General features: G+C 40.1%; 1 protein-coding gene across 2 annotated transcripts in view; it reads right to left on the bottom strand.

The window, feature by feature from the left end:
• Positions 1–25133, bottom strand: part of LOC133660198 (RNA-binding motif, single-stranded-interacting protein 3-like) — a 467861-nt gene that overhangs the window by 26822 nt on the left and 415906 nt on the right. For both annotated transcript variants that reach the window (XM_062063470.1, XM_062063468.1), the window contains exons 9-10: positions 19715–19811; positions 10803–10853 (exon numbers count right to left, since the gene is read on the bottom strand). In XM_062063470.1, coding sequence (XP_061919454.1) covers positions 10803–10853; positions 19715–19811 — 148 coding nt within the window. The remainder of the gene's footprint in view (positions 1–10802; positions 10854–19714; positions 19812–25133) is intronic.

Below are 25133 nucleotides of genomic sequence, written 5' to 3' on the forward strand. Positions count from 1 at the left end.
ATACCCCTGGCCTACACGAATACAAACATAGAATGATAGTACAAATATAATAAGAAAACAATGTCAACCTCCCAAAGTTGGGTTATGGATATTTATTTATGCCCCCCACCCCCAACCCCCCGCCGCCGTCATCCAACAGAGCCAAACAAGTACTCTGATCAAGGAACCAAATAACGATATTGTTTAAACATTTTGGATGTCTTGCACACCTATACCCTGATCACAAATTCATAGTTTACGCACCTTATTTTAACCACCTCCAGTAACTTTAAGTCATGTTTTTTTTTTCAAATGCAATCTCCTTAATACCTATCACATATTTTGTATTGTGTAAGCATACTTGGTTTTGGATGCTACATACCATAAACATAAACGTATCTGTCTTGTAATCTTGTTTGATTACAGGTGCTGTGAGTAAAAATGTGTTGACAAGGTCAGCCACGGACGCTGAGGTCACCAAACACGCCATCAGGTGGTTCAACTTGGCGGGGGATCGGGCAACGAGGAGACGAGTCCCGCTTCCACCTCCTCAGGAGGAATAGAGATGTATATGTATAAATAAACAACCTTTTATTGGACTTCTTGTCATTCACCAGTTATTCATTTTCTGATATGTTAGCTGTGCAAGGCGCAGCGTTTCCTTGAAGTTGTAGCCTAATAGATTAAATATGTATATTTACTTTTTAAATATATATTATATATATTTACTTTATAGAGTGAATTGACCATTTTCTGTTTCTGCCTATTGACAATATTGTTGGTTTAAAAATACAAGGCAATGCATATGTAAGCTTATATTGCTGTAGTAGGGCTTAGTGATTTTTTTAGTTGCCTATTTTATCCTACAGCAAGAACAGAAGGGATTTGGAAAATAAGATAAAGGGGTCCAAAACGGCCAGATGAGCCAGGGTTTTTATGAGTCCGTTGCTGGTCCGCGGCGGGAGGCTAGGCTTTGATCTTGGGTGCGGAGCGGATGCAGCGCGCCGTCACGGCGGATCCGCTACCTGCCGCCGTGGCGGATACGTTCCTGAGTGCAAATGGACGCCGATGCTGCTCCGTTTCGCGGTTCCGTTCCGGAAAGCGCGATACCTGCGCGGGGGATCCGCCGCGGAGTGTTTTTGCTGTGTGGGTTGCTGCCTAGGAATGCGCTTGTTGAGAATAAAAAAACATTATTAATGCGGGACGTGACACCTTTGTGTTTTTTTTATACCAAAATGCAAAAGACTGCCATACACACATAGGTTTAAGGGACCCAGCATATTTCCCCCCCATGCATGAATGAATGAATGGATGAATGCAGGGCGTTTCTACACGACACAATATTTGTCACTATCCATACTGTGTCGGCTGATTTCTTTACCTCCTAAAGATCTAATTTCTTTGGAAGTCTCGTTACTGTCCTCCCCTATTACGCCACCTTCCTTGCCTTGCTTGTTATGCATGGTTAGGTAATGCATTCATTTCCGGCAGGGGGATGTATGAGCAATTACGCACAAATAAATCCTCTTACTAATTAAGAGCCAGACGGGTGAGTTCAAGTAATCTGGGCAAAGGCTGCAAAGCACTTCTCAATGCACTCTGCTGTTTAAAGTGGATGGCATGTAAGCATGCTCTGATGTAATATGATCATAGACGGAATTTTTGGGGAGGGGGGTCAGGAGAAATATGTGCAATACGCTTTTTCAAAATGCAGTTTTTATGGCCTGCACTTTTTAACATCCAAAAATAATGTTACACTATTAAATGGTATTAAACTGGTCATTTGAGGCCGCCCACAAGCTCATCGAGTGCCTTTCTGGGGCTTCATACTTGCCAATGTGACAAATGATTTGACAGCATGCAGCAAGCTGACCAATCATCAGTTAGATGGTTCGATTCCCAACCAGGACATACAATATTAATAATAAGACGAATACAAATAATAATAATGGATTGGATTTATTTAGCACTTTTAGACACCCAAAGCGCTTTACAGAGAGCACTGAGAACCCATCATTCATTCACTCCCCAGTGCTGGTGGTAAGCTTCATTTGTAGCCACTGCTGCCCACCAAACACTTTGACACATTCGGACACCAGTGTGAGCGGTACTTGGTGAAAGGTAGGTGAAGTGTCTTGCCCAAGGACACAACGGCCGTGACTCTATGGCGAAAGCTGGATTCAAGTTGCTTGGCGGCCACTCTACCATCAAAGTAGTCATTTGTTTCATTCTGTTAATTTTGTTATTACGTTAAAAAATACATTATTGAATAATTTGTATCCAATTCATATTACTCTAAAACATGCATCTAATCCCTTCAAGTCATACATACCCCCTGTATGCAATCCAGTTGTACCCCTCCCCCACACTTCTGAAATGTATATGTTGTTACATTTCTGTCATTTTTATTGGCCCAATTTATATTCCAAAAATGAATGCACTGAATACCTTTTACAGTTTTGTTATTGCATGAAGTGAAAACCTTACAACACGTAGGTTCTGGTCTACTAAGTTCCAAATACCACACCTAAACAGCTTGTGTAAAAATTGTGTGTACTATTAGTGGACGTGTTGCGTTTGATCTTCTAAGACTGCATGTACAATTTATAACTGGTGCATACCGTCTTATTTAAGTGTACTACCTGCTGTCACCATGGAAACACTCATTTACTGCACTTACATGCTATCATGCTCCTACCTCTGGTGGTTTGCTATGTTTCGAAACGTGCAACAGACATGTACCACTTTTTATGGGCAATTTAGAAGTCGTCCTGCAGTGCATCTACAATGGAACCCACTGAATGCAAGTGTGCACTTCAGACGCAAGAAATGGATATTACAAGAAGTGTTTTTCATATACCTGTATATGAATAAAACAACATCATTAAAAATAAAACGGCAGCTGTCAGCAAAACGTATCAATTGAATTCGTTTGAATCAGCCCCTTAAAGCTGGGGTACTTGAATCTTGTGTCACGAGGCAAAATTCAAACTGTAAATCTTGCCCCCCCACTTTGCGCACCACACTGATAGTCCCTTCCAGTCTCCTCCACTCTGGAAGTGCACACAATCGTGCACGAGAGCTGTACGTGCGTACGCATAGGTTGCTGACAGTATGTAGTTGCATCGAAGTTAAAGTTAAAAGTACCAATGATTGTCACACACACACAAGGTGTGGTGAAATTTGTCCTCTGCATTTGACCCACCGAAGGATCCCCTTATTTGTATTTTGCTGCAGAAAATAAATGTCCTCGTCACAGGTACGGGTTTTTTACTCTAATTATGAAATTGTCACTTATGTTGCTATGCTGTAATATTTCCATATGTTATACAAATATTTAGCAAATCCAAATGCAAAAACCACAAAGTATCTCGGCTTACAATACACAGAACAGCAAACGTGTGACTATCTGTAACACACGTCGCCACGCAAAAAGGATACATTGTTCTAAATCCTGTGATTGGATCTGGAGGGGTTGACCGCCAGGAAGACAAATTATTTTTTTTTTCATTTTTTTTTCTGACTAAAATACTTGATTATAAGGCACATACTGTCACAGTGAGGGGGTGCGCTTGCTGCGCGGTTGTTCTCCCAATGCAAAGGAACGGCTCTGGACAAAGGCGTAAGGTAGGAAGTGATTTATTTCTCATAAATCATCCAATAAACAAAACAACAAGGATGCGTGCCGAGCGCACGGGAAGCTAAGGAACTATTTACTTAGCATAGGCAAAAGACAAGGAACTCAAAAACTCACGTGACAATTGCAAGAAGCAAACACAACGAAAGCAGGAAGAGTGACTGGCAAAGGCAACTTAAACAATGCCTCTGATTAGCGCTCGGGAAGCAGGTGAGCGGGCGAGCACTAATCAGAGACAGGTGCACACAAAGAGTGACCATGACAACCAAAACAAACTCCTGAAGTGCACAAAACAACTTAGGAAGTCCAAAACTAACAGAACATAACTAAACAAAACATGATCCGGACCACGGATCATGACACAGACAGCCCGCAGACGTACGATTTTTACAGAAATGATTACTGTTACGATATACTTTATGAGGCTAATATGAATTTTTTTAGTTAAATAATATAATCTTGGCACCCCAGCTTTAATTTATCCAGCTGCTACAAAATTCTAATAAGATATCGTTGAACAGACAATATGTCTAATATTTGTATTTTTGACAGTCCATATATGTTGACAAGCATACGTAGGACGCAGCGCAACTTCCTCCTTTCTTACAGCTATATCTGCACTACTGCCAGTATTGCATGTTAAAGTTAAAGTACCAATGACTGTCACACACACACTAGGTGTGGCGAAATTATTCTCTGCATTTGACCCATCACCCTTGATCACCTCCTGGGAGGTGAGGGGAGCAGTGGGCAGGAGTCCTTTATAGACATACTAAATATGTCTATAAATAACAGCGACCACAGAATAGTTTCAGCCTTGATAAATCACACTGTGCGTGCCAAATGAATATATTTGCATTTTGTAGTGGACATTCTGACCATCAGCATATATACTGCATGTTCATGAAGACAGACAAGCTAAATAGAATGCACACTCTATTTTGCTCACTTAAGAGACACAACCTAGTACAGTGTTTTTCAACCTTTTTTTAGGCAAGGCACATTTTTTTCATTAAAAAATCCAGAGGCACACCACCAGCAGAAAACATTACAAAAATGAAACTCCACTAGGTCGTCGTGCCTTATTTTGAGTTTGTTGGCGTTTTCCTGTGTGTAGTGCTTTGGTTCTTGTCTTGCACTGTTATTTTGGTGGCCCTTCCTGTTTTGTTGGTGTTTTCCTTTAGCAGTTTCATGTCTTCCTTTGAGCGCTATTCCGCGCACCTGCTTTGTATTAGCAAGCAAGGCTATTTACGTTGTTGCTATCCTTCTTTGTGTGGACATTGTTGATTGTCATGTCATGTACGGATGTACTTTGTGGACGCCGTAGGTTTTTGCTGTCGTCCAGCATTCTGTTTCTGTTTACTTTGTAGCCACTTCAGTTTTACTTTTGTTTTGCATAGCCATTGCCTTTTCCTTTCCCTTTCACTTTCCCTTTTGTTAATTTTTGGTTTAAGCATTACATACCTTTTTACGTGCACGCTGCCTCCCGCTGTGGTCTGCATATTGGGATCACAACAAACCATCCTCGTCTCACCCGACACATTCTGACTTTTACAAAGCAATAAACTAGCTGCTGCCACCTACTGACATGGGTTAGTATTACGTGGTTACCCTGCCGAGTTTTACACAACACAGACACTAAGCAACGGCACATTATTTGCAGATTATAATTATTGATTAGCAGAAAATATTTTTTGGACCAATTAGGTGAAGTTGCATAATTTCCTGTGTGGTTGAAAAACACTGACCTAGTAGATCAGCTTTGCGTTTGCTATCCAGTTTGCACATGCTTTAATACACGCAAACATTCAATAGATCAGGTCCATAGTTGACAGTGGTTAGCAAGGTGTGCTCAGGGGTATTAACCCAAATCAGTCAATAAGCGTACAGCATTAATTCATGTTTTGAGTCATTGGTTGTTGCTGAAAGAGACTCTGCTACTATAGGAACAGAATTGAGCAGCAGACTCTCTAAGTCTTCCTCCCTGATGAAGCTTTAATTTGCCAAGTTCGTGTATATCCAGAATATACAGGGACTGGCCTTCGCCTTTGTTGTCTAACAGGGATTTCGAGACAAGGCAGCGGAACCAGACCAGACATGCTTTTGCAGCAGTTGCTCTCTCGTTGTTGCTGATTTATGCTTTGTAATCCCTTCTTTTCTTTCCTTCCCCTGTTCCTGGCCTCCTCCTTCCCATTTTCTCTCCTCTCCCTGTCAAATGCACACAATTGCTTTTGTTTCGTTTGTCTTACACATACCTACATTTGCTCATCTCCTCTTAGGAAGTTCTGACAAGCAACCTGACGTATAATAAGACGGGACATGTGTTGGAAAACATACAAAATAGGGTAGTCATCCTCTCTTTTACAGGCATAATTAGTGTCAGACCGTTTGTAGTTTGAATTTGGCAGACAGAGGAAGTCCAAATTAGAAGCAAGAACACAAAGAAAATTCAGCACAGGCTTGCGATGATAATTTGAAGCAGTATTTACTTTAAATTCCTTAGCATATTATCTACAATTCAAAATACTAATTTACACAGTCTCTCAGTGCCACTCAAAATGTCAAATTGAATGGTAAAAAAAGTGTTAAAGGATATCTTATGTCAATATATATACAGTATATATATATATATATATATATATATATATATATATATATATATATATATATATATATATATATATATATATATATATATATACACACACACACACATACATATAAATATATATATATATATATATATATATATATATCAAAATACCTTTTCTTTGATTGTAATACGAAATCATTTTGATAGTATTAATTTGCACACATTCTAAAAGACGTAAGACAACTACATTATTTTTCAGCAATCAGTTGCATGCAGCACTAAGATCATATACTGTAGCCAAGGGGAAAAAGAGGTCTTACTCTGTCACGAGACTTGGCCGAGTGAAGTGTGTGATGTTAGTGGCTTTGAAAAGTGGAGCTAGGACAAATTATATCCAACAAAAAGTGTAAAATGTTCATAATAAACTTAAAGACATGTCAGAAATAAGTTTATGGTATGGTATGTTTAAATGTTGTCCTGTTTTTAGTGTAGAGTACACGATGCTTTTCTTTGTGTAACATGCATCTGTATTACGTGAACTATGGAGAAATGGCGTCATGCAAATCCGGATGTGTCTTTCCCAACATATATCATGTGTGCATCAATATAGTGATGTTCAAAGATGAACCTTTGTGCATGTAACGTATACAACAATAGCTTTAATTATGATAACATACATATTAACTTTAAATCTATGAGCAAAATGATATTTGTAAAATAATATTGGCAGTATGTATTACAGCGTAACATACTGTACAGTAGGAAGGGATTTCATATGGCCCCATTTATCATGGTTTACCTGGCACACGAAACGTGACAAATTGGGCAGAGCACTATATACTTTAGCAGCCAGATGGCAGTAGAGTGTTGGATATCTTAAAATGTGTTTTGTGATATTTTAACCAGTTGCTATGTAGAGTGGCGCTTTCCATCATTTTTAGCAGACTGCATTGCAAAATGAATAACACCCCTTTTCCTCTCATGCGAGATCCACACAGGAATGGGGCCATGTGAATCCCTTCCCTACTATACATGGAGCATGTCATCTGAACCAGTTCTGTCATGTTCAACCCCTAACAAAAAATATATTTTTTGATCAAAAATAACCTGATGTCTTCACATCTCACTTACTAGCAATCTAACATTTTAACATGACAGAAGTAGTGATTTGAGTTATATATCGTGATCCATATCGATATTGACTGATATGAAAAACAATATTGTGTTATGTTTTTTTCCCATATTGCACAGCTCTACGTCCAAGCACTATTTTTTAATACGTTCTCTCACCTGCTAGCCAACTTAAACAGATGTGTAAATAAATGTGTTTTCCTGTGTTGCTTGTTTCAAAGCTTTATTATTACGCAGTAAAAACTGGGGCCACTTTGGTGTCATGGTGAACTACTTGCCAATGATAACACAGCATAAATGGACTACCTGTAATCACCCCTTTCAGTCTTTAATACTACTCGTATGACACGGCTGGTTATATAGCGGACAGCAGTCTAGTGAGTAACGTAATAGAGTCTTCCTGCCACAATAGTACAGCTCCAATATAAACTTGAGTAGCATGGTCGTTTTAGAAATACAGTTGTAAATCTGCCACGATGACAGTGTTCCAAGCATTGCTAAATTAGCAATTATCTCCATGGGCTTTTGAATGGATGCGGCCGCAACAAATACATACATGCTGAATCACCGCTGAATAAAAGTTCAGCAGAAACAAAGTATGATTGTATTCATGAGGTAAGTCAGTCCATCAGAGTAGAACAAGCAAACACCTGGGGCCTCATGCACAACGAGTTGGGTGGCTATCCTGCTAAATATGGACGTAAGATCAAATCCAAAAAGTGGCCTACTCCAGTAAAAAGTCAGATGTACTAAAGTGTTGACACGCACATATCCAAGCACAATTCTTTGTTATATTGTAATCTACTTGAAATCGACCGCGGTTCTGTGCGTGGTTTGGCACGCCCAGACCATACTCAGGCCACACCCCCTTATTAATACGCATATCGTATTAAAAGTTTGGTGTGTAATTGTTCGTATGCCTCTGATGGGCACATCAGTCAGTCTGAGGAGTTGAAGATGGCACTTTTTTATCTGTGAACTGTTACCCGGCATCACTTGTGTGTGTTGCCAAAGCATCCACACTGAAGAAATGTGCATCCAAAGCTTTGAAGTTGCCGTAAGGCATCGCACATTTCCACGTCAACGTCAAGTTTTGATACATCTCAACTTTGCCGTAAAAAGGGCGTACGGCAGGTTTTTGTGCGTAAGCCAGCTTGTTACATGAGGCCCCTGCAGAGCACCATGACCACGTTGATGATCAGCTACTGAAGTGACCGGTCGCCATATTCATGTGGCCCCCCTTTATTGTTGTGGCCCTAAAAAAATACATAAAGTGTTTATGCCAGGGGCTGGTCCTGGTTACAACACTTATTTTTATGGTTGTGATATACCAGATATGGCTTTAGCAAAGTTCTGTACATTTCTAAACACCTGCAGAGTCTTTTTCCAGCCAGCAGGGTGTAGACCAAGGGTGTCAAACTCATTTTAGCTCAGGGGCCGCATGGAGGAAAATCTATTCCCAAGTGTGCCGGAATGGTAAAATCATGGCATGATAACTTAAAAATAAAGACAACTCCAGGTTGTTTTCTTTGTTTTACTTTGGGCAAAAATAAAACAAGCACCTTCTGAAAACGTACAAATCACAAATAATCCTCTGGACAAAACACTTGAAGTTTGTTGAAAATTCTGAGGAAATTGGTGCAGTTTAAAAAACACAATGTCTTTGTCTCAGTGTATCTACAAAGCCAGGATTAAACATTAAGTCACAGTCCTTCTGGGATTGAACAAAAAACACAACATGTAAAGCACTTTGAGTACCTTGAAGGTAGAAAAACGCTTTACAAGTATAACCCATTTACCATAACTCTTCTAGGTATCAAATACCTCCTTTGTCATGTCCACGTATCAATCCGGTGCTAACTCAACAAACCGTAAAAAACGGAGGTAAAAACTATTCAAAAGGGTCAAGTTTTCTCATTTTTGACAGAGACATTACGGGGTAGTAAGGGTGCCAAATAATGATGTGTTCGAAGCAAAAGACATAAAACGGCAGGTTTTAAGTTTAATTTGGGTCGAAGGAGAGTAGCCGTAGCCACACTTTACTTTGTACCTCTTGCTAGTCCTAACAGAATTGCTATTGTGACATCCAGTGGACACATTTAGAACAGCAGTTTCGGTAACATTTTAGTATAGGGAACATATTCACCCTTAACTAGTTGCTTATTAAAGTAACACAAACTTAATTTAGAGTTATTTGGACACTAGGGGAACGTATAAGGGTTTGGGTTAGGGTTACTAATAAGCAATAATTCTGAGGTTATTGAGGGAAGACTCTTAGTTAATGGCTTACTGGTTGTATAATAAGGCCATGCATACTTAGGCATTGATAAGTTCTTAATAATGACTAATTAAGAGCCAATATGTTCCTAATTTGCATGTTAATAAGTAACTAATTAATGGTGAATATGTTCCCTATACTAAAGTGTTACCGCAGTTTCTTTCATTCCAAAAAAATGAAGCTCATATTAATACTTGGCAAACTCATAACAGGGGGCCGGATAAAACCTGTCAGGCCCTCGGGCCGTAGGTTTGACACCCCTGGTGTAGACCTTTATTACATATCTCAAGGCTCAGCAACGTTGAGTCCTTCAAGCCGATATGCAGAGGTCAGGCGTCGGCTGATTCAACAATGAAGAAGCCAGCCTTAAGCAACATATTTTTATGTCTGTCATATTTAGCAGTAATCTTAAAGTCATATTTTGTATCCTCTTGTTTGATCAGTATAACATGTCATTCGCGGTTTGGGATGCAATTGAACAAACTCTACAGAGCTGTCAAAAAATTAATGTCTTGTTGACCTTAAAAAAATGTGCAGTATGAAAAGAAAATAATGCAGTGGTTCTTAACCTTGTTGGAGGTACCGAACCCCACCAGTTTCATATGCGCATTCACTGAACCCTTCTTTAGTGACAAATAAAATGTTGTTTTTATTTCAAATTCAAGACAAAGTTATGTTTTTTTTACTGGTGCACAAAATGAACCGTGCATGAACATCACCTTGTTCAAAGAACAAAACCAACACAGTGCATTAACTCATAACAAATTACACACCTGCAAATCAGTGTAACTTCTGCTGTTGCCGTATTCATAATACGCCGATCGGGAGAAGTTTTTATTTACACGATGAGTCTGGTGTGTCTTAGCCTCCGCCGAACCCCTGAGGCCGACTCACCGAACCCATAGGGTTCGATCGAACCCAGGTTAAGAACCACTGACATAATGCAAAACATGCATTATAAATGATTATAGTATTATGCAAAACAATAACATATACCCCCATTATTTATTATTTACTTTTTACTTTTGAAATTTGATCTCAATTCTGTACACTGCTACTGGAATTTTTATTTGTATTTTCCTGAGGGAACGCTCCTGAAGGAATCAATAAAGTACTATCTATCTATCTATCCATCCATCTATCTATAACATAATTAAAATAATAATGATACAAGATGCACTTACTGTAGGTTGCATAACATACTGTTGATGTGGCATCCAAGATGTACTCTGGACCTGAGGAGAGATGACATAGATAAAGATTAAGGACTAAGTGATGGCAATATGGACACAATACATTTTTTTAGGTGGGCTATTGGATAAAAACGCCAAGAAAGAAGGAGGGGATGGCAGGAGGATACAGATGGGGGTTGGTGGAGGGTGTCACATAGATGATCATTGTGTGTGGGTAGGAATGGTGGAAGGAGGAAATAAAAAGGGACAATTGGAAGGACAGAAACGGAGAGAAAATGACCAAAGAAGAAAAAAAAAAGGAGAGAAAATGAATCATTAACCCGAGCCTCCACAGACACATTGCAGAGGTTCAGTCCCTGCGGCAGTGTGTCTTGAAGAATACTACAGCTGCAACCGAGGGTCCACTGCGCTATGTTGTAATTATAAGAGGATATGGAGACCATAGAGAGCCATACAGTCTAATAATTACTGTTTCACACTGCAGGTTTCATCATCAAAGCCCGTCTTAAAAAACTTAAATCACCACTTTCATCTTTTAGCTGTCTACTTCCTAACTATAACATAACAAGTAATATGTCCCGGAGGACATCTTTGTTACATGTAATATATACTGTACTCCTGATGTTTACTGTAAATAAAACTACCTACAGTATGTGATTGTCTTGGTTCTCTGTGAACACCGTTTAAGAGCACAACCTACGAAACGTAGTGAAGAGCTGAAACATCGGCCAAATAGCTTTGTATATGTATAATAATACTTTACTTTTAATGGGGGCGTGGGTCAACAATGGTTGGAATATTATTTGCCTCATCATGTACTTTCTCATCAAAGAATGGAGAGTTGCAATTTTTCACAAAGGATGACTGATGTTTAAAAAGAAAAAAAAATCAGTTTTAAAAGGAAGGCTCAAAGGCTAAATCAATTTCTGAAAAGAAGCAACTTTGAAAGGAACTGCTATCATTCACCCATGGGAACTGATTTGGCGGATTTGGGCCGAGCAACAAAAGCATCTAACATAGGAGAGCCGAAATGTACTTAGTTGAGTTTAACTAGTGCACAAACTTTAATGAAGCACATGGATTAGTTGCTATGATAAGTACTCAGGCCCACCCCTGGCTAAATTGGAACCCTAAGCAGAAGTTTATTCGGAGGCCCCCCATTGCAAAATCTTTTACACTTTTTTTTATTATGTGAAATTATTTTTTTTAAATACTTTTTTTAATCAAACTTGAATTTAATTTGATGCATGTTTTGTACTGAAATGTATTAATGGGAAGTAAATTGTTCCATGTTTGCTTTGGAGTGCAAAGTAACACCCATCCCATCCATCCGTTTTCTACCGCTTGTCCTGTTTGGGATTGCGGGGGTGCTGGAGCCTATCTCAGCTGCATTCGGGCGGTAGGCGGGGTACACCCTGGACAAGTCGCCACCTCATCGCAGGGCCAACACAGATAGACAGACAACTATCAACCTCACATTCACACACTAGGGCCAATTTAGTTTTGCAAATCAACCTATCCCCAGGTGCATGTCTTTGGAGGTGGGAGGAAGCCGGAGTACCCGGAGGGAACCCACGCAGTCACAGGGAGAACATGCAAACTCCACACAGAAAGATCCCGAGCCCAGGATTGAACCAAGGACCTTCGTATTGTGAGGCACATGCACTAACCCCTGTAACACCGTTCTGCCCTGCAAAGTAACACATTTAGCATAATTAAAACATCAATTTGCAAATCGACCGTGGAATATACAGGGGAATTTACAACTATATAATTATCAGTACCAACAGGATGGGGCTAGGAATAAGTTTGCAGTAAAATTTCATATGCTGTGACGTGTCATGACTGACATTTTACATGCACTTCTTCATGCAAAAGAGAGCCCCACCCGCCCCCGGATCACGAGATGGTCTCTGTCATCCTTTACTTGTATATCCAGTGTACGAACACCACTCACTAAATTAAGGATGTGTCCTGCATAACAGTTTCAGTCAGATGTTTCTGTGGTTCACTTCAAACATATAGGCCATAAGTTTGGCTGTAAATCTTAACCACTGTCCCACAATTGTGGGTAAACTACAAGAAGTGACAGATCGTCACACAATTGTACAGTGCAGTACATATTCGGTTCCGGTTCGCCGTGAGTGGCTGCTCGCTGTTGCGAAAAAGCTAAGTATCGTTCTATCTGTGTGCTTTTAATTGTTTTACATCTTTCTTTACTACTTCCCAAACATATTTAGTAGTCCTATTTAATTTGCAAATCACCCGATCTCTGTCTCACCACCCCTCCCTCAGCTAGCTAGCTGCTAAGCTAACGAAGCTAGCGCGGAGAAAGGCGGCGCCGGTCGGAAGGAATCTACTCCCCGCACTCTGTGACCACTTCCATGGAGACAGCAGGAACTTCACTCGGTGACAGAAAATACCGTGAGTATGGCTTTCTGCGTTTCGTGCACCTTACTCATGGATAGGTTGGCTCTGCTAGAGGGCCGTGTCCGCCAGTTAGAGCAGAGTAACTTCGTAACTTTAGATGTTGCGGACACATCTGCTAGCGTTAGCTGTAGCGAGCTAACTAGCCCAGTTTATAGCAGTCCTAAGCGACCTATAAACTACGATGTACCGGTTGAGACGCATAATAGATTTAGCCCTTTAGCTAGTCCTACACCCCAGTCTACCGGGCACCACACTTTAGTAATAGTCTTCGACCCAACTCTCTCGTTTGAGTCTTACATTAAGAGTGTTACTAAAACGGCCTTCTTTCATCTCCGTAATATCGCTAAAATTCGTTCCATTTTGTCCACTAGCGACGCTGAGATCATTATTCATGCGTTCGTTACGTCTCGTCTCGATTACTGTAACGTATTATTTTCGGGTCTCCCTATGTCTAGCATTAAAAGATTACAATTGGTACAAAATGCGGCTGCTAGACTTTTGACAATAACAAGAAAGTTTGATCATATTACGCCTATACTGGCTCACCTGCACTGGCTTCCTGTGCACTTAAGATGTGACTTTAAGGTTTTACTACTTACGTATAAAATACTACACGGTCTAGCTCCAGCATATCTTGCCGATTGTATTGTACCATATGTCCCGGCAAGAAATCTGCGTTCAAAGAACTCCGGCTTATTGGTGATTCCCAGAGCCCAAAAAAAGTCTGCGGCCTATAGAGCGTTTTCTATTCGGGCTCCATTACTATGGAATGCCCTCCCGGTAACAGTTAAAGATGCTATCTCAGTAGAAGCATTTAAGTACCATCTTAAAACTAATTTGTATACTCTAGCCTTTAAATAGACCCCTTTTTAGACCAGTTGATCTGCCGTTTCTTTTCTTTTCTCTTCTGCCCCCCTCTTGCTTGAGGAGGGGGGGGGCACAGGTCCGGTGGCCATGGATGGACCCGAGGTGGACCGCTCGCCTGTGCATCGGTTGGGGACATCTCTGCGCTGCTGACCCATCTCCGCTCGGGATGGTTTCCTGCTGGCCCCACTTTGGACTGGACTCTCACTATTGTGTTAGATCCATTATGGACTGGACTTTCACTAATATGTTAGATCCACTATGGACTGGACTTTCACAATATTATGTCAGACCCACTCAACATCCATTGCTTTCGGTCTCCCCTAGAGGGGGGGGGGGGGTTGCCCACATATGCGGTCCTCTCCAAGGTTTCTGATAGTCATTCACATCGATGTCCCACTGGGGTGAGTTTTCCTTGCCCGTAGGTGGGCTCTGTACCGAGGATGTCGTTGTGGCTTGTGCAGCCCTTTGAGACACTTGTGATTTAGGGCTATATAAATAAACATTGATTGATTGATTGATTGAAGAAGTACATTAGGAGTATTTGACTTTGAAGCTAGCGACTCGGCGGTCATAGTTACATGACCCAGTTTGTTTCCAGTCTAAAGAAAGGCAGCAGACCTCGAACTTCTCTGGGTTGTGACACCATTTATCATTTGAGATCAGGAGTGAATATTCTTCTCCCTCACTTTCTCCTATCAAAGGTCACCACAGCGACTCATATTTCTCCTTTGCGCCATTTTTGCAACTCAGTTTTTTATACCGCATACCCTTCTGAGAGCAACCCTCCTATTTATTTGGACTTGGGGCCAAGTAGAGCTCCCAAGTGGCTGCTGGGTGTGGGGACATTGGCTAGGAAGCAAAAGCATGCTTTTGTGGAAGGTAGCTGTATTGCAAACCGATATTCTACAAGTAGTATGGATCTGTTAATAACTCCAAATGATAAAGTGTCCAGTCAGTTTGGACATTAATGTGATAGCAAACATGTTAGAACCACCTTCGTATAGAATTCAGAATTCAAGTTGAATTCATTTGAATAATTTAAATTGAATTGAAGTGGTCCCCCCCCCACGGGATGTTGAATTGGATTTGAAATTATTTAAATTCACTTCAATTTAGAATGATTTCTTAAGCCATACCATACCGGACCAACTTTATTTTTAAAGCCCTTTAAAAACAACCAAGTAACCAGGAATCATTTGTCACATTCAACAAAGGCTTTGACTTAGAGGGGCTGTTTGCATCATTACATGAATGCCCAGAGAGCATTATATCTAACCAAGTACGTTTACATGCGCACTAACTTTGTATGTTGTCTACTAATGTTAACGATTTGGCTGGCGAACCTTAGCTATCACTAAATGTATAGCAGGCCCATCGTAACAACAAGACAAGACAAGCGAGCCAGTGGTATTCTTGTTATATTTTGTGGTTTGAAAAATGCAACTGTGAGAAAGTTGAAAACAGCCCCTTTGAACACTAATCATACTTAACAAACACTCAAATTAAACAGAAAATCGCTCCATTTTGAATACTTAAATAAAATAAAGCATTCTGAGAAATGCAATATTTTTGTACCATTTTTTCATAATTTGAAAGTAGCAATAGTCATGACTTTTAGTTTTATACCTACAAATTGGCTAAAATGCTAAAAGTTAGCCATAATGGTGCGTTACATTTACCTCGGAAGTTGAAAGTTGGAGCTGGGAGTGACGTCACATCCATAGAGCTATTTTTGTGCTTGCCTTATTTAAATATAAACAACTTCTGAACAAATATGGGGTCCTTCCGCAACCTACACGACGAAATGATATGAACAATAGTTATATAGCGCTTTTTCACAACTGTCTCAAAGCGTTCTACAATGAGAAACCCATACATTGAAACTTGGTGGTAGGCTCATTTATATCAGTGTGGGTTGCAAGGTGGGTGCAGTGTCTTGCCAAGAGACAAAAAGGCAGTGAGCAGGTTGGCGGAAGCCATACTTGCCAAACCTCCCGAATTTTCGGGGAGACTCCCGAATTTCAGTGCCTCTCCTGAAAATCTCCCGGGACAACCATTCTCCCGAATTTCTCCTGATTTCCAGCCAAACTTAAGGCACGCCCCCTCCAGGTCTGTGCGGACCTGAGTGAGGACAGCCTGTCATCACGTCCGCTTTTCCTTCATATAAACAGCCTGCCGGCCCAGTCACGTTATAATATCTACGGCTTTTGGCGAGTGCACAACTGCACACACAACAAGAAGGAGACACAGCAGAAGAACAAATAAGACACAGTCATGGCGACGACGAGTGACAGAGAATAGAACGAGGATGGACAATTCAACCCTAAACTCACTCCTTTCCTGCAAATTAAATTTCACAGATGCTGCCTGTAATAGAGTGATCTAAGTTGTTTGTTGTCATCTCCTGGTGAATGTTGGGTATAGTGTTCTGTGGTTACATTTTGGTTGGCCAACGGTTTACGTTGTATTGCGCACCTTGACGGTAAGTGTGGGAGTCGGTTCTGAAGTATGAAGTAAAGAGACGTAACTTCATCATCTCGCCAGGTTATTGACTCCAACCCAGAATATTACACTTCCCATACCTACGCTCCTCCAAAGGCTGTGCTACTGGCTGCAAAGCATTGCACTTTTAAATACAACAATGAGTAGAGAGGAGTGTTATGTGTGTGTATATGTGTAAATAAATTAACAGTGAAATTCAAGTATTTATTTTGTTTATATGTATACATATATATATATATATATATATATATATATATATATATATATATATATATATATATATATATATATATATATATATATATATATATAGCGCTATATATATATAGTAAAATACATATATATATATATATAGCTAGAATTAACTGGAAGTCAAGTATGTATTTTATTTATATATATATATATATATATATATATATATAAGAAATACTTGGATTTCAGTGAATTCTAGCTATTAATATACCCCCCCCCCCCCATAATCCCGCCCCCCGGCCCCGCCCACATCAACACCCCCCCAAATCTCCCGAATTCGGAGGTCTCAAGGTTGGCAAGTATGGCGGAAGCTAGAATCGAACCAGGAACCCTCAAGTTTCTGGACAGTTTCTCTACCCGGTGAGCCATGATATGATGGATCAAAAGGGAACACAAAGACACCATTGCTAGCAAGGTAGTATGTATACCCAATGAAAAAAGGTAATTTGCACTACACTAACATTTCCATGTAAATAATGATATATATATATATATATATATATATATATATATATATATATATATATATATATATATATATATATATATATATATATATATATCAGACAATACAACGTATATGCCTGATTTAGTGCGACACAAACAAGTCAGAAGTGTTAGAAAACGGCCTTTACACAAGCTTCTATTATTGTTAACACTCAAAGCTGCTATCTTTGAAAGCCAACTCGGAAGACTCTCCAACTTTCCGAGTAGGAAATCCAACCTCAGGGGTTATTCCATTTGACACTTCCGACTAGAAACTCAGAAATTCCGACTTTCCAGTACAATTTGAATGCATCATAAGTACACTGTGTACTGTGACTGCCTGATTTACTGAGCTATCCGATCCATTTGCACATGCGCCACAAGTCAGTAACTTCTAGTATCTACTTGACCACAGTTTTTCCAAAATGTAGGCGTTTGGCAATCTTTTTAAAAGCAACTGTTTGCAAAAGTATTAACTAATAATCTCAAATAATCAACGTCTACACTTTAAACATTAAAGCCAATTTTATCCATCCATATTGTTCATAACTAATTTTAAGCTACTGTTTTCATCATAGCTTTGGCTCCAGGTGACATATTTGTGGTTACATTGGCTTACAATGTGCCCTAATAATTTAATTGCTAAATTAATAAAAATGAGATGGCTGTCACCCAGCCACTAAAACAAGACCAATATGTTGAAATATGTTGTCACATCCTGGGTAATTCCTCTAAGTCAGAACTAGGCTTCAATGTGCTGAAACCACAGGTTTGTGTTGTTCTGCAAAAATGTGGTCAACAGTCGTAGTTATGGTCATTAGCTTTGTTATTACATTTCATCCTGTTAGAAATGCATGTCTTGCATTGCTCAAACCAAACCTATGGTATTAATGTCGAAGATGAAGTGCACCTTGAACCAAGAAAGTTAATCTCCACTTTGCCCGGTCTCAGTGAGCCTGATGTGCTGTGCCGAATGTCCAATGCTACGTCTCTCTGTTGTTTGTTGACATCACTCACTACAAAGTCTCACCAATGTGGAGATGTGTTATTGACAAGGTTTACGGCGTTAAAGACGAAGTGCATCAAAAAGTTGTTCAAACAAAAGGTAGTCAACCTGAGATTGTCGCAGTAAAGATACACTAGCGCCAAGATTAGCCGGTTGTGTTGTTTAGAAGTGTTCAACTTTAACCCGAAAACAGAAGTCCCGCTATCATTATCAATCGGCACAATATAATGATAGACAATAAGACAAATACTGCACTATAATACATGAATACAACTTAATTTAAGCATGCGCAAACTGATCGGGCAGCTCAGTAAATCTGGCAGTGACGTGCATAATATCCTGAAAAAATGTAACTTTTTTACTTTGGAACAGTTTTAATTGGTTGACAAATGTGTGAATCAAGTAGTTTGTTTCTGGAATTCATCAAAATAATCAATTGTAATTTTATGGTATTTCAATTCTACTTTTTTAAATTTTTATTGAAATTGCAATTCTACTTTCTGTTTGCAACTTAAATTTAAATTCAGTTCGATGGAATTGGAATTCAAGAGAGATTCTCAATTCAATTTCTGAATTTTGCACAAGTCTGGTTATGTCCCGAATATGTGAGCAAACTGGTATTTCCCAAAGTTTATGATGCAAAAACAAGCATTATTTCAAAGGGATCATATCATGATTTTTTACTTCTTTGTCGTCTACATAACATGTAATGGTGGTGCTTCGCTTGTACTGCGTCCTCACCCCGTCAGCCATGCTATAGTTTTTAGTGCTTCCATATCGAGTCGACTGACAGATGTAAGTTAGCACTATGTGCTACTTTGTATTAGAAATGGCAACAGCGGAGGATTTTTGCATCCATGTGCATGTACGAGCCAGTCTTCCCCACAACAGGAGGATAGAGAAAAATAAAGAACTTATTGACAACAACTTTGGATTACAACTAAATAAAAATGGCGGACCCATGCAATGGTCTTCCATTAATCCTCTACCATATATAGAAATATACACTGACAAGGGTTAAGGCAAAATACGTCACTTAAGTCTCAAGTTCTAAACAGTTCGTTTTGAGCAAGTTTGGAAGACGGCAAGATTGTTTTATAAATATCTCTCGGCCATGCCTCCATTGTTTGAGTTCACATGTCCAGGACTTATGGGGATACCAAAAACACAAAACAGGTACTAACAGGTAAGAAAATTGGGATTTGTATATTAGGACTGTACACTGATGTACTCACCTACTAGTTACTTGAGATGTGCACTTTTATGAGAAGCCTTACATAATTCAAGATAGCTCTGCCAGTTTGTGTAAATGTTTTAAAACCTTTTATTAAGCAGTAAAAGTCAAAGAGGCTACACCCACCTGATATGTGGAAACAGGAGAGGCAGCAATGAAGGGTGTGATTGACGTCTGGGCAATCATCCGATTGGTGGAGATGCTGTACGGTGATGAATAGAACCTGCAGAGGCAAAGAATAACAAAAACAACACCATCAGTATTGCAGTCTTGATTGAAGTGTCACTTCATGTAAGTCATCTAGCTTTGAAACAAAGATGCAAGCAAGAATTGTGGCTTTATTTTGATGCTAACAAAAGTTGAATACTGCAGACGAAGGGAATCGGTTGTCCATCATTAGAGCTGTCGTGGAAACCGTAATATTGCAGGTTTAGTCTGAGCCGCACCATCAAGAAGACTCAAGTGAGACATGACATCGAAAATGCTGTGCACATCATTTATCAACTCCACTGCTATGCATAATAATACATTATTACCCTAATGTGTGAGTGGGAGACATTTTTCAATATTGCCCTTTAGGTTTTCGCCTACGCATATTCCACTTCATGTAGAAGAGACATATGCATTTCAACTTGTTTACTTGGCTCCCTATATAATTGCCTGCCCTTAGGATTTAACTTTCTTTCACTCCTACACCTTGTCAGTCCTGTATAGGTGGAAGGCTGGAGCTCCAAGTGCTTTATTTATCATTGTGTACGTTGATAGGACATATTTCATCTGCCAGGCCATGTTTCTGTGCCCAATCGATGCCTAAGTGTCTGTTGACTGAATAATGGAGCAAAGCTGCAGAGGAGGAGAAAGAAAGCGGTCCTACCCTCTTCTGTAACATTATATGTGTTGCTTATATCTTACGGACAAGTTGCTGACTGGGTATTAATGTATTTTTAGGTTTCATGTTAAGTCATCATAACGTGTGTTGCATTATTTTTAGCCCTGGCATACTTATTTATACACCACAAACACAGGCAGAAGCTAAAGGAAACATGGGGATATAATGCCGGTACATCAAATTACACCTTAAATTGATTATTTTGGGGTGGATTACAAACACTGCACACAACTCTGACGTTAGATAACCCCTGCATTAAAGCTCAGTCAGGGTTTGGTTGCACATTCAAGACCAACATATAGCGAGTGATTGCCAGTGTGGTTCCTGAGCACTCTGGAGTTGTAATGTGGAATATCACTGACTTTCTTCAGGCTGGTATCGGCGATACCGATCTGATACTTTGTGCAAATATACCTAATGTGTTGGGTAAAATCTAAAAAGTAGTGTATTCCATGTGCTTTTGGGGAATCATCTTCAAATAATATGAATCACATGTAAAAACAAAGGATGGCCTTAGTCTGCATTGAATGCATAATATTATTTATATTCAATTCTGTATTAATGTCTCCAAATTGCTTGTATTCTGCCAAGTGACTTCTTCCCGGAAGTGAAAACAGTGGTGGTCAACCAAACCAAGATGGCTGTTGTGCAGCAAGCAGTGCGCAAACTATCTGAGTACGCAAGGGGTCTAGATCTTCCTGCAAAAAGCAGATACAAGCAAAAGAAATCTGACTATGCAATGGAATAGATACCTATACTTTATAAAACTTTTTTTTTTCTTCGAGTGATATAAAGGATTATCCGTCGGTTGAGTTTTCAGACATGCCGAAATATCTGGTGCTCCGGACATCATTCTACACGACAAAACAGATGAAAACTTGGAAAAGCATGGAGGTTTACAACTTCTCTGTGTGTGGCTGGGTCAAGAAAATAGGTATCAAGACTCTCCTGGATAAATATGCATCGTTTTGGCTTATGTAAGGTTGCTTTTCATGATTCAACCTGGTGTCTGCAAAGGATGCCGTCCATGTAAACAGAGACTACTGGCACCTGACAGCTGACACCCGTGACTGCATATCCATTTAACAGACTAACAATTACTGACTCGTCAATATATTTGATTTTTGTCCTGTTGTCATATGTATTCTGACACATTTGTGTACAAAATAAACAAGAGGAGAGATGTAGAAGTACATTTCCTGATAAAGTATCATTGGCTCTGACTTTCTGGTTTCTGTTTGTTAAAAATGATGTGCGTTCTTCGACTCTACTCCCTTGGACTAGAGTGCGTGCCTCTTTTCTCGTCGTCTTTCATAAAATGGTGTACTCTTCCACCCTTCTCGATTAGGAACTCTGAAGAAACGTTTATCCTTTTCGTGATTTGAACGATTCGTACAGCCAATAACAACGCAAGAATAGGGCATTTTTTTCTGAGAAGGACCAAATGCCGCCTAGTGTCCATTGAGAACTGACAGTGGCTTAACCACCACGCATATTTAATGAGCCGGATGTGACAACACATAAATCCAAGCAACAGCCTATTCTAAATGATACATGAACTTCACTGTTTTATCACACTAAGTGACTCATTTTGAATTCCAGTAATTCTCTTTATCAAACAAATGGCAGACTGAATGACTGAGCACAGCACATTGTGCTCCTGCGCTTGCGCATTACATACATACCAAGGCAGAAGAAAAAGTAGTCCCCACCAATCGTGTTTCATTTAGACAAGATCACAATCACTTAGTTACTTTACATTGTGTTCCTGTTAATGAATACATTATCTCAATTTACTAAAATAATAAAAGTATCGGCATTTTGATTTGATAATCAATATTAGAGCGTAAAGATCTCGTATTGGTGGTATCTATATTTCAGTATTGATCCGCACATCACTACTCTGGAGTTTTCTTTATACTGGATAACGCCCTTCCGAATGTTGGGATATGAACTAATTTTGCATTTTTACTACTTCCAAATTTCTGCCCCGACTTGAGTGTTTTGAGAAAAGAGCTGTCTCTTGGCTAATTGTTATGCTTTATGTTGCAAACAGAAATTTGAGTTACAAGCATCTCCGCCATTTGTTGGAGTAGCGGATGTCACAGTGAGCCACGCAAGATCTGACCAAACATTTCGTCTTACTCGCTAACATTAGCTCATAGCTAGAGGTCAACATAATGTTGTTTTTCCAACCATGAGAAGGAAGAAAGTGAATGTGAAAGACAGTACTGACAAAAATATGACTGAGTGTGTAGCTACCTAACTTGGCGAAGCAATGCTAATGCCAGCCAAGAATCCATCCATCCATCCATTCATTTTATACCGCTTGTCCTTTTCTGTTAAAATGATATCTAAACGGCAGACATTTATCCATAAAAATAAAGGAAAAGCTGATGATAGGGTGTTTGACAGAGAAGCAGCTGGAAGGAGATACCATAGAAGTGCCCTATCCAAGGTAAATGCTGTACATTTTCACATGATTTCATACAACTACTGTAGTTGATTGTAGTACATTCTATTGTATTAGTTTTATGAGGGCTGTTAAACAATTAAAATATTTAATCACGCTCAATCGCATCGTAATAGTTACCTACGCAGATAGATATAATTTTTCATCATTCAGTAGTGTACCCTACACAGATAATTTTAACATATTAAACACCCATGATTGGACAATTTACTTTAATGAAATGTGTTTTAAACATTGTGCTTTTTTAAACAGCTCAACACAAAAAGGACATAAACATGCTTTTAATGGTAATAAAAAAATTGCCTGCAGCGTTGGTGTCTTGCCAGGATTTGTATTTTGTAGAAAAACAGAATTTGTATTCCTGATTTAGGAGCACTTGCATTCAGGAGCTACACCATGGTTCGATACCAGTTTTATGCATTAATGACATAAAATGCGGATTGTTACGATCATGCTTTGATTGCCAAATATGTTTGGTAAGGTAAAATGCGATATTTCTATCTAAATAGATGCTTCTGATATCATGTACATTACATGTTGTACAAAATACTCATATTTGTTTCACTGCATGACAACGTCTTAACCTTCTCTACTTATTAACAAAATGTCATATTGAGCCTGTTAATCATTCTGTAATTAAAACTCGATCAGAATATGTTATAAAATAATTTACACAATATGTTATACATCCCCCTACCCCCATATTCCTCAACTGATCTACTAGCATTTTTTTGGGTGCAAATATCATACAATAGCATTATAAAACATCTATGAAAAAGCATGATTGTAATGTAAGACATTTTTATTTTTTGTTAATGTAGTTAAACCGGATGTATAGAGTAGCGCTTTTTTTCCTTTAAGCCGGAAAATTGTTTTGATGTCCTTTCAACACCCTGCTTACCTTCTTTCATTTCTGTTGAGCTTTTATGCCAACTTACTAAAGCAGTCACAGTAAAGATCTACATTATGTGTTATCACTGCACCTCAACTGTACTAAACACGAAAGTGAAGAACCACCCACCTCTGAACGACGCATACACTAGGCATTTGCTAAGGGTGGTGGCGTCTTATGGCGAAAATAGTCTTCTTTTGTCCTGCCTCACCTCAAGGACATCACCGCCCCCCTCCTGGACCCACTGCAGTTCGCCTACAGAGCCAACAGGTCTGTGGATGATGCAGTGAACCTGGCCCTCCACTTCATCCTGGAGCATCTGGACTCCCCAGGAACCTACGCTAGGATCCTGTTTGTGGACTTCAGCTCTGCCTTCAACACCATCCTCCCTGGACTGCTACGAGACAAGCTCTACCAGCTCAGCGTGCCCGACTCCCTCTGCAGTTGGATTAATGACTTCCTGACAGACCGAAGACAGCACGTAAGGCTGGGGAAGATTGTCACGGACAGTCGAACCTCAAACACTGGTACTCCTCAGGGCTGTGTACTCTCCCCCTGGCTCTTCTCCCTGTATACAAACTGCTGCACCTCCAGTCACCAATCTGTAAAACTGCTCAAGTTTGCGGATGACACCACCCTCATCGGGCTCATCTCGAATGGCGATGAGTCCGCCTACAGGAGAGAGGTAGACCGGCTGACGTCCTGGTGCAGCCTCAATAACCTGGAGCTGAACGCCCAGAAAACAGTGGAGATGATCATGGACTTCAGGAAAGTCACAGCCCCACCATCCCCCCTCACCCTGATTGACTCTCCCACCCCCGTCCCCATTGTGGACTCCTTCCGTTTCTTGGGCACCACCATCACCCAGGACCTCAAGTGGGAGCTGACCATCAGCTCCCTCATCAAGAAGGCCCAGCAGAGGATGTACTTCCTGCGGCAGCTGAGGAAACTTAAGGTGCCGACCGAGATGCTGGTGCAGTTTTACTCAGCCATCATAGAGTCCATCCTGACCTCCTCCATCACAGTGTGGTTCCCCGGCGCCACAGTCCAGGATAACAATAGACTGCAACGCATCGTACGTGCTGCGGAGAATGTGATTGGCTGCAAGTTCCCATCCCTCCAGGACTTGTTCTCCTCCAGGACCAGGAGGCGTGTGGGTCGGATCACAGCTGACTCTTCTCACCCTGGACACACACTATTCTCCCCTCTCCCCTCAGGCAGGAGACTACGCTCCATCCAGACCCACACCTCCCGCCACCTGAACAGTTTTTTCCCCTCGGCCATCAGGCAA

This window comes from Entelurus aequoreus, linkage group LG11 (genome assembly GCF_033978785.1).
Source record: "Entelurus aequoreus isolate RoL-2023_Sb linkage group LG11, RoL_Eaeq_v1.1, whole genome shotgun sequence".
Lineage (NCBI taxonomy): Eukaryota > Metazoa > Chordata > Actinopteri > Syngnathiformes > Syngnathidae > Entelurus > Entelurus aequoreus.